At 63.5% G+C, this 9,877-nt stretch overlaps 1 protein-coding gene across 1 annotated transcript; it reads right to left on the reverse strand.

The window, feature by feature from the left end:
- Positions 1–1,560: 1,560 nt before the first annotated feature.
- Positions 1,561–9,261, reverse strand: BCL9L (BCL9 like). The gene is made up of 7 exons (XM_056860451.1): positions 8,931–9,261; positions 8,716–8,838; positions 6,769–6,967; positions 6,310–6,394; positions 3,736–5,956; positions 3,212–3,376; positions 1,561–2,621 (listed from the first exon to the last, which is right to left on the reverse strand). The coding sequence occupies exons 1-7, from the start codon at positions 9,229–9,231 to the stop codon at positions 1,561–1,563; spliced, it is 4,155 nt and encodes a 1,384-aa protein (XP_056716429.1). The 5' UTR covers positions 9,232–9,261.
- Between the last annotated feature and the right edge of the window lie 616 nt (positions 9,262–9,877).

Here is a 9,877-nt window from a genome sequence, read left to right on the forward strand (position 1 = left end):
AAAAACAAGCCTAGAAATCATTTCAAAATAAAAACCAATAAGATGTCTTCACATATTGTATTTATATATTTATATTTATATATATATATATTTATATATATATATTTATAGAATGGTACAAAATGTACGAGGAGGCGGGACTCCCCCCCCAGGGATGACAGGCAACCGGCCAGTCCCCGCCCCCTCTGGGCATCGGGGCTGCTGGGCGTTGGCCCCCCCCAGGGACTGCCCGGAGGAGAGCAGAGAGGCTGCTGCTAGGAATGGAGATGATCTGGGTGGCAATGAGGGGCAGGCCCCACACAGGCTGGGCAGCTGAGCAAGAAGCACAAGACGCAAGACAGGACGGGACGACATTCACAGTGCGAGGCGGCGAGGCAGGCGGGGGCTGGCAAACAAGACACAGCGGGAGGAAGGGGCCATGGGAGAGGGGCACGGCTGCCCACCAGGACTGAGCAGCAGCTTCTCCTGTTTCTTCTCAAGGCAACAACAGGCTTATTCCCCCATTATCTCCCGCGGACCCTGACAGCACAATCCTCTTCTTTGTCCTCTGCAAGGTGGGGGAGAGAACAAGCCAAGGGCCAACTGGAGGTTGAAATAGGGGCATCGGTTTATGGCTTTATTAGCAGGCTCCCAGGCCTTCCCCGGGCAGAGAAGAATTCTCGCTGCTGTGGCCCCGGGAGAAGAGGGGACGGCAGAAGAAGGGTGGAGGGGTGAAATGTACAGGTTGAAAATGGTAATATTCCCCTCTTAGGAAGGAAAGTTCTAGCCAAGCCAACCAAGTCTGAGTTCTCCTACCTGGTTTGTTTCTCAAAGGAGCAAAGTTCTGCCAAGGAAGGCCAGGCTTCCTGACGCCAGTACTGCAGGGACCCTCTAAGCTGGTACAGCCCTGCTCTGCCTCTGACCAACATGGGGGGGCATGGCCATGGCATTACTGCCCATCCCACACGTTGGGGGGAGAGATTGGGATGGTGGGAAGAGCAGAAAATCCAACTCAGGCTGTTTCTGGCCTACGTGGACAACAAAATCCTCTAAAGAGATGCTGGGGCAGGAAGAGAGCACACCCGAGGCCCTGATCCACCTACGGCGGCACCGCTTGCGGATGGGCACTCTCCGCCTCTCCCCCACAATGCCTGGCCTGCGGGGCACCGTGAGCGCCATCAGATGCAACCCAAGGGACCTATTCTGGGGCACGGCTTGGAAGCCCCAATGTGGGGGGGGGGGGGGAGTCGCCTGCAGCTTCAGCAAGCCAGAGGCAGGGAGGCAAAGGCCCGGCTGTCGAGTCCACGGCGAGCTGGCTCTGGATCAGTGGTGTCTTTTGTGTCATTCAAAACAGGTTTGGGGGCTTCTATTAAAACACAGAAATACAACAATTTCAAACCAGCAACGCTCCGCTGCTGCTCCCCCCCACCCATTTACAGCTTTCCCCATCCCTCTTGCACATTTTGGTTGCTTCTTTTCACAAAAAGCAGAACGACAGGAAGAAAGACTTCACACGCAGGAAAGATTCAAAGCAAACTCTGTGCCGAGGGCCTGGGCCGGTGTGCGCTCCCTTCGGTGTCCTCAGAAGGGCAGGTTGGCCATGCTGCCGGCTCCCGGGCCGTAGCTCATTTGGCTGTCCAGGGAGACGCTGCGCTGGCGCATGGGGTGGGAGACCATGAGGTTCTGCTGGGGGGGAGGGCCCATGAGGGAGCCCTGCGGGGAGAGCAGGTGGCCCGGCGGCGCGTACATCTCGCCCGACACGGACATGCTGCGCTGCTTGGCCTGCATCAGCAAGAAGTTCTGCTGGGCCATCAGGTTCTGCTGAGGCAACATCATGCCCTGGTGCATGCTGCTCCCCATCATGGCTTGCTGGGGCGCCAGGCCTGTCCTGCCCAGCACGGGCACCTGTCCCGGGTGGCACATGGCCATGGACCGCGTGGGCATGCCTTGTGGGCCGGGCCGGGCCGGGGCCTGCTCCACCATCATGTTCTGCAAGTTCATGAGATGGAGGTTGGAGGGGGGCTGGGCCTTGGGGGGCTGCCCGTCGCCCTTCGGGAAGTACTGCAGCGTGCTGCTGGGCTTCTCGGATGGGATGATGCGCGACAGGTCGAACTCGGGAATGCCGGTGGGCGTGGGGCGGATCACGTCGCTCAGGTCCGGGTCGTTCAGCACTGAAGCCACGCCGGGAAGCACGGGCGGGTAGGGCTCGGGCAGCCTGCCGGCCAGACGCTGCTGCTGCTGCTGCGGAACCATCGAGCCGGGCGGGGGCAGCTCCTCTGGGGCCAGGCCCATGCCAGGCGCATAGTGCTGCTGTGGCACCCCTGGGCCCCCGGGCCCTGGCAGGCTGCCGCCGTTGGTGGGGGGTGGCTGCAGGCGGGTGGAGAACACCAGCTGGCCTGGGGGGCCGCACGGCTGATTGAGCGAGTCCTGGGCCCCGGGCGGCAGCAGCAAGGGGGCCTGGGGTGGGGCGCTGCTGTGCATGGGCATGTTGGAGCCCAGCGGGCTCGGGGAGGACATGTTGGGCGCCGGAGGCTCGTGGGAGAGCGGCTGCTGTCCGGGGAGGCTGACGGCCATGGGGCTCTGAGCTGGGGCGGCCCCCACAGAGTTCATGTGCAGCTGGCTGGGCTGGCTGCCTCCCACGCCTGCCAGGAGAAAAGAGATAGCACTTGGCCTCCAGCAGAGGAGATCTCTCCAGAGGGACCACACCTCCTGCCCACCAATCAAGCCGCCTCCGGAGCATCAGGAACAGCCCCCCCCCCGAGCACCTCCGATGCTTCATTCTGGCCAGCCCCCCCCCCCCCGATGCCTCCTCCCGCTGTCCTGGAATGGGAAGAACTGCCCCCACTCAAAAATCACCACCGCCACTCTGCAGCATTAGAGAGCCGCCTCCCCAAAGCTAGTTTGGGTGGGAGGGGATGCTAAATTCTCAGCCTTCAGTTAAACCTCAGGGCGGGGAGGCAAGCTGTGCTCAGTTAGAAATTACGGGAGAGGGGGATGTCCACCCCCTACCCCCCCAAGGAAAGCCCATCTGCGCTGGAAGTGCTTGTGGCCCCGGGGAGCAGAACTCAAGGCAAGAGGAGATGCCCGGGCACAGATGGCCCCCGGCCCCTGAGGCGGGAGGCTCAGCACAGCTGCCCGGGGCAGACAGGAGTCCAGAGGAGGCCCTTGAGCAGGGCTTCGATGTCCTGCCGGTTCACCGCCCCCCACCCCCACCCCGGCCGCCATGACCTACCTGCCATGACTCCTGGCGGCAGCATCGGCCGGTCAGGCATCAGCTCGTCGTCGGAGGTGGCGATGGTCTTGATGGCGTTGTGGTAGAGGGGGGTGGAACTGGGCATGGCGTACTTGGACATCTGGCTCATCATGAGTGACAGGGGATTCTGGGATGGGGGTGGATCTGCAGAGGAAGGAAAAGGCAGGGTGAGTTTCACAGGACCAGAGGGGTTGCCGGGGGGAGCAGAAGAGCTGCTCCAAGGCTGGGGGGGGCACGGCCCCTGCAACAGCAAGCGGCCGAGTGGCAGCAGCTGTTCCCTGGGGAGCCCTGCCTGGGCTGAGGCTGCCAAGCACAGCTGACCCCACAGGAAAGGGGGGCCATGCAGCTCGAAGGAGACCTCCCCCCACCCAACCCAGCCAGGCACGCAGACTGATTAAAAGAAGGGCTGAGAGGACTTCGACACAAATTCCTGGTTGGGGCCCTCCCTTTCCCTCTCAACACCCTGGTGCTGCCACACGGGGGAGCAGGCCGGTGCCCTTTACCTTGCTCGATGGTGCCCAGGGTTGCAGAGTTGCTCATTCCGATAGCCGGCTTGCCCTGGCCGATGCCAGGGCTGGAGAGGGCATTTTTGGGGGAGGGCACCCACCCTGGAGAAGAGGCAGCCATAGATGGTGACTTGAGGTGGCCGGGAGAGCTGGTCGGGGAGCGGACGTTGAGCACTGAGCTGAGCACCTGGGGGGACTTGAGAGGCCCACTGGGGGCGCTGGCGGATGGCAGGCTGGCCATAGCAGAGGGCGTCTGGGGGGACTTGAGGTTCGCAGAAGGGGAGGTGCCCAGTGGAGAATGCACTTGGCTGATGGTCGGGGACTTGAGGCGACCCACGCTGGGAGAGTTCATTTGCCCCATGTTGAGGGCCAGGTCTGAAGGGCGGCGGCCGAGGCCCCGTGTGGGGGCTTGGGGCATGTTTGTGGACGGGGCATGGGTGGTTGGGGGCAGGGGGATGTGGCTGAGCCGGGTGGTGCTGCCCATGGTCCCAAACATCTCTGGCGCGCTCCCCATCTCCTGTGACACAGCAGGGTACGGGCCCTGCCCGGCTGAAGAGAAGCCCTGCTGCCCTTGACCGGGGAATGGCGAGCCCATCAGCATCTTGTGGGGGCCCCCCATCATGGCTCCGTTGCCACTGGGGGCCCGTGCCCGGGCGACGTCCTCTGGGGGCACCAGCTCCGGCCCACGCATCTTCTGGGACATCAGCATCTGCTGCTGCTGCTGTGGGGCCATCTGCACGTTTAAGTTCATGTTCATGTTGACGTTCATGTTCATGTTGAGGTTGCCAGGCCCCAAGGCGGGCTCCATGTCTCGAAGCGGAGGGCTCAACACCGCCCGCGCGCCCCCAAACTCCAGGCCCAGAGCCTCGCTGGCAAAGAGGGCGGGGTCCACCTGCCGATGGGCCTGCATCATGCGCTCCATCTCCACACCAAGCGGCCGCTGCATCCCGCCCTGCCGCTTCTCCAGCAGCTGCTGCCGCAGCATCTCTTCGCGTGCCCGGGGAGTCAGGAAGCGCTCAGCCTCCCCCTGCCCCGGCGGGTAAGGCAGGTTCCCAGGAGCAAAGTTCCCAGGGCCACCCATGGGCATTTCCTCGTTCCAGGTCATGCCAGGCCTCACCGGACGCTGCATGGCACTCATGGGGCCCAGGGGCTCGAGGGGGGGCACGTTCTGCATCCCACCAAAGCCCCTCTGCATCTGGTTGCCAGGGAAACGTGGCCCGGCGAAGGGGGGCCGCATCTGCATGGGGTCCTGCATGTCCACGGGCACGCCCCGCAGCAGCCACTGCTCCCCGGGCTTGCTGTGGTAGGGCGGGGGAGGCCCCCGCAGCACCATGCCGCCCATGGGCTGCGGCAGCATCATCTCCTGCAGGGGCCGGCCCCCGTGCATGCCGACCTGCTCCTCCTTGCGGCGCTTCTCCTCGTAGTACTCCTCCTGAAGTTTGCGCCACGCCACCTGCTCCGGCGTCAGGCTGTCCTGGCCCAGCCGCTGCATCATCATGCTCATCTGCTGGCCCATGTCCACCCCTGGGGGCACTGGCGGCCCCTCCTGCTCCAAGCCGGGGGCCCCCAGGCTCTGCGTCTGCGAGATCATGGACTGCAGGGGCTCTTCATACTTCTTCAGGCCAGAGCTGGGGGGAGGGGCTGGCGGCGGGGGGGCCTGGCCGGGGAGAAGGCCCCCTTCGGCCGGCCCTGCAGCTCCCTTCAGGAAGGGCTCCGCCTCGCTGCTGCGCAGGAGCAGGCGCTCGATGTCCCGCAGAGTCTGCAGCGAGCGTTCCCGGTGCTCCAGCTGCTCCTTGGAGAGGACTTCCGTGTTCAGAGGGTGGCGGGGGCCATTCCCGGCAGAGGGCCCCCCGGCCATGGCTCCTTCTCCCAGCAGTCCCTCTGCAGCGTTGGCTGGCAGGGAGCCGGGGGCGGTGGGGGTGCTGGGGTGGGTGCTGCCGTGGGCCGTGCCGCCACCGTTGCCCACCGAGTTGGGAGTGAGGTCCCGGCGGGCGTCATCAGCCGCTCCTTCCGGAGGGAGGGCGCTTGCGGAAGGCAGCGGTCCTTGGCCGAGAGCCAGCGGGTTGGGGGCTGCCGGCTGGGATGGCGGTGCAGGAGGCGGAGGCTGGCCCTGGGCTTGGCTGCTTGGTGGCACAGCCGTCTGAGACTGCGGGGTGCTGGCGGGAGACGGGCTCATCGGCAGCGGCTCAGGAACTGCTGGCATCTTGGAGGCAGGGACCTGCGAGGGGGGGAAGGGGGGGTCACATTATAGCTCCCCCATCCAGACAGCCCCTTGCTTGTGGTGCAGCTCTCTCACGCCACGGCCCAGGGAGCCAGCGTGGCGCACGGGTTAGAGTGCCCAACCAGGATCTAAGAGGCCCACCTCTGCCCTGGAAGCTTGCTGGGTGACCCTGGGCAGCCACACCCTCTCAGCCTCACGAACCTCACAGGGCTGTTGTAAGGATAAAAGAGAGGAGGGCAATGGAAGCCACTTTGGATCTTCAGGGAGGGGGAAGGTTATAAAGTACGTCCTCAGCGGTTCATCAGAAAAGCCCCCTGTTCTCCCCCCCTGCCTCCCCGCCCGTCTCATACCTGGTCCAGCTTGGCCCGGGGCACGTGCTGCTGGTGGTAGCCCAGAATGGAGTCTGCTCGGCCCTGAAGCACAGCCTCCGCAGCCCTGCAAAGACAGAGGCAACCATCAGGCAGGCACCGGGAGGGCCCGGCCAGGGGTGTGAGCTGGGGCCCACACACGCCCCCCCGGGGAGTGAGGGGAGGAGGCCAAGCGCGGCACGGGAAGGCACCCCAGCCCCCAGACAAGCCCTGAAATAGATCGACAGAAATGACAGGGCCTGGGGGGGGAGTGGGAAAGCCCTAGGGGAGAAGACCCTCTTTGGTCCCACCCCCATGACACCCCACAGGGACCCCCACTCCTCACGGCAGCTCAGCAGCCAGCATATCAGAGGAGAGCTGCAGAAGAGAGACCAGCTCCAGGCACAGCAGAGGTCGGGGGCTGAGCGCCCAGCCCCCCCAGGGCCCATACATCGCACTCACGTGTTGGCCAGGTGCGTGGTGAAGACATAGACAACCTGCAGCGGCTGCTTCCCGACGCCACTCCCGACCTCGGACCGCAGGCCGGGGGCCGCGCTGTGGGGGGTGCCGGAGGCATTGCTCTCGCTCAGGGCTGGCAGTGGATTGGATCCTGGGCCCAGCTGCGAGGCGGCCGTCATCGCCGACTCTACCACATTACAATCTGTGGGGAAGAGAGACAGCAGGAGGGGCTTCGGTGCTGAGCGGGCGCAGGCAATCGTAGCCCCCCCTCCCCACGTGAAGCTGAAGCCCCCCCCGGCAGAGCTAGATTCTGGGCGCAGAATGGGGAGGGGGCTGCTGCACGGTGGCCCACCCGGCCTCATTCCCGCCGCTTTGCTTTTTCTCAGATTATCCAGCAGGTGGCAGCACACAACGGGCCCCCTCCCACTGCCGCTGGCGGCATTGGGCAACAAGGGGAGGGCAGAGACCTTCCACCCCAGTTAGGGAATACGCCTGTTTTCAGAGTAGGGAGGGGTCCGGGAGGGGTCAAACCCACCAACCATTTAAGCAACCACCACGTCCTAAAATGGCATATCCTGCTCAGACTTGTGCAAAAACATGGGGAGACACCCCCCCCTCATCTGGGAGCAATGGATTTCGCTGCGGTCACTGTTTAACACAGGCTGTCCTCCCACCCCCAACCCAGCTTGGAAAGGTTGGCTCCAGTTAGAAAGGAGGGGCTCTTCCCAGAAAGTGCAAGACAACAACCATGAGGTTTGGCAGGAGAAGAGCAAGGCTGGGGGGGGGGGAGGTAAAATCAGAGTGGCAGAAAACAAACGAGTGACATGGGAGAGGTGGGGGGTAAGGGTTCGCCCCAGGCTTCCTCCAAGAGCGGGCACACGCAGGAGTGCTGCCCACACTGGGGGGAAATACAGCTCCTTGGAAGTCCCCCTCAGCAGGAGTAAAAGCAGCTTAAGGAGGTGGGCGGTTTTCCCACAGAGAAAGCAGCAGGAGAGGAAAGGGTTCTCCTCCCCCCCCCCTCCCCAAGCCAGGCTCTCCAGAGGCTGCGCTTGCAAAAGGGAAAAAAGCCCTTTAAAATGAACATGGAAGGAACGGGTACCCCAGCTGAGATCTCCCAGCGGAGAGGATTCACTTTCTGCCAAGAATAGGGAGGAGCTGGTGGGCATCACCAGAGAATACAAGTGGATTGTGGAAAGTGGCGCTCTCCTCATGCCTCCATCCAAAGCGAGCACACGGCTGTTGTGTGAAAAGAGCTGCCGGAAGTGGCAGGTGGTCTCTTGGCCCCAGGGCTGGACGGGCGAGCAGAGCTCTCTTGGAGGCCCATCTCCGACTTCCATGGTGGAGGGAGGGGGCGTTCTCAGTATCGCCACTCCAATTATGGAACCTCCCCCCCCCCCACAGCCACTCCGCTTCATCTGGGCACCTACACAAACATCTTGGAGGCGACACATAAAACCCATCTCCTTTAGCTGCACTTTTAATTGTGTTGCAGTGACGGAATCCGCTTCTTACGGTTGCGTGGCTGAGTTTGCTGCATTTGCTTCTAACAGGACCCTCACCGTGTCTGCACCGGGTGCCTTCAAGGCAGAAAGGGGAGACAGAGATGCCATGGCAGCCCACAAAGCCCGTGGAGGGCACAGCGTCAGCACCTGAAACTCCACTGTCCTAGCCTAAGATGGAGGAGGCTGAGACCCAAAAGCCGTCCCCGTCCTCCCTTGCCTGGACTTTTGCTTTCTCTCCTTGCCTTGAAAACCCACAAACCGGGCTCAGAAACCTGACGGCAGCAAAGAGCAAGACTTGGAGGGGCCGAGGACTCTGGACCCTGGGCGACAGAGGTCCCAGGGGGTCTGGCAGGCCAAGGGCGGGACTCGTGCCCCCAACTACCTCCAGCAGTGCCCCAGCGACCCCGGCGCAATGCCCCTAGGCACCCCCACACACGGCTGCACTCACGGTGGGAGCCGCCGAGCGCCTTGTCCTCGTCCTCGCTGTCGGGGCCGGAGCACCACTCATCCCCACTGTAGGGCTGCTTCCTCTCCAGCACACAGCGCCGCTTGCTCCGGGGAGCCACTTCCCCTGCAAGGGAAAGAAGAGCCTGAAGCCCCTCGCCAGGCAAGACCCCCTCCCTCCCCCAGAGCCCCGCCCTGCCCTGCCCGAACCCCCCTCACCTTTCAGCTCCTTGTCCAGGGAGGCGGCACGGGCTTCTCGCCGCTCTCCCGAGTCCACTGACACGCTGCGCTCGCGCTTCACTTTGCCCTTCAAGGCCCCGAAGACGGGGATGGGGGCCGGGGTGGGTTTCAGCCCAGCGTTGCTGGGAGGGGGCTGGCCCGCTTGGCCGCCATGGTTCCCTGCCCCGCCGCCCTTCGCACCCAGGTTGCAGGCGGGGCCTTGGCTCACATGGTGGTGCTGGGCCTGGGCGCTTGTGTTGCCTGTCTTTCCATGATGGGTCAGTTTACTGTCCGGGTGCATTTGATTGGCTAAGACCGGAGGAAGCTTCCAGTCTCCGCGATGTCTTCCTGTGGCAGGGGCAAGAAAAGGAAGAGGGTTGGCCAGCAGCATGGGGGTGGGCAGGGTGTGGTTTCCCCCAAGATGAGTCTCTCCCCCCCCCTCAAGCTGAAGCCGCTACATTTGCCAGCCCCCTGTGATGGCAAGATCAGCACACGCTGGGAAGGAAGAGAACCTCGTCTCTACAGCTACTTGGTGGGACATCTGGAGCCCCTTCCTGAATGGGGCCAGATCATTCTGTGCCCACCTGGAAGGCTGCAGCCAAGCTAAGCTGGAGATCAGGACAGACAGTGTAGGCAGCAAGAAGGGCACGCCCAGTCAGAAACCAGTGCCAACGGAGGTGCCCACGCGGCACTCCACAGAGTGGGGTGGCCGGGCAACGCCAGCATACAGAAAGGCTGACAGAGGGACTCCGAGGAGGGCCAAGCGATTCAGCTGCCCCTCCACGAGCTGGGTCTATTGAAACACTCCCTAGATGGATACTCTAAAAGGGCCCGGAGTGCCTTTGGGCGCCCACCCGTAGGAAGGCGCTGGCTCTTCCCCGCTCCTGCCTCGCAGGAGCCCTGGAGGCTTGGCCCATGTGGCTACCCTGCCCAGGAGACAGACACGC

The sequence above is a fragment of the Euleptes europaea genome, chromosome 14 (assembly GCF_029931775.1).
Source record: "Euleptes europaea isolate rEulEur1 chromosome 14, rEulEur1.hap1, whole genome shotgun sequence".
NCBI lineage: Eukaryota > Metazoa > Chordata > Lepidosauria > Squamata > Sphaerodactylidae > Euleptes > Euleptes europaea.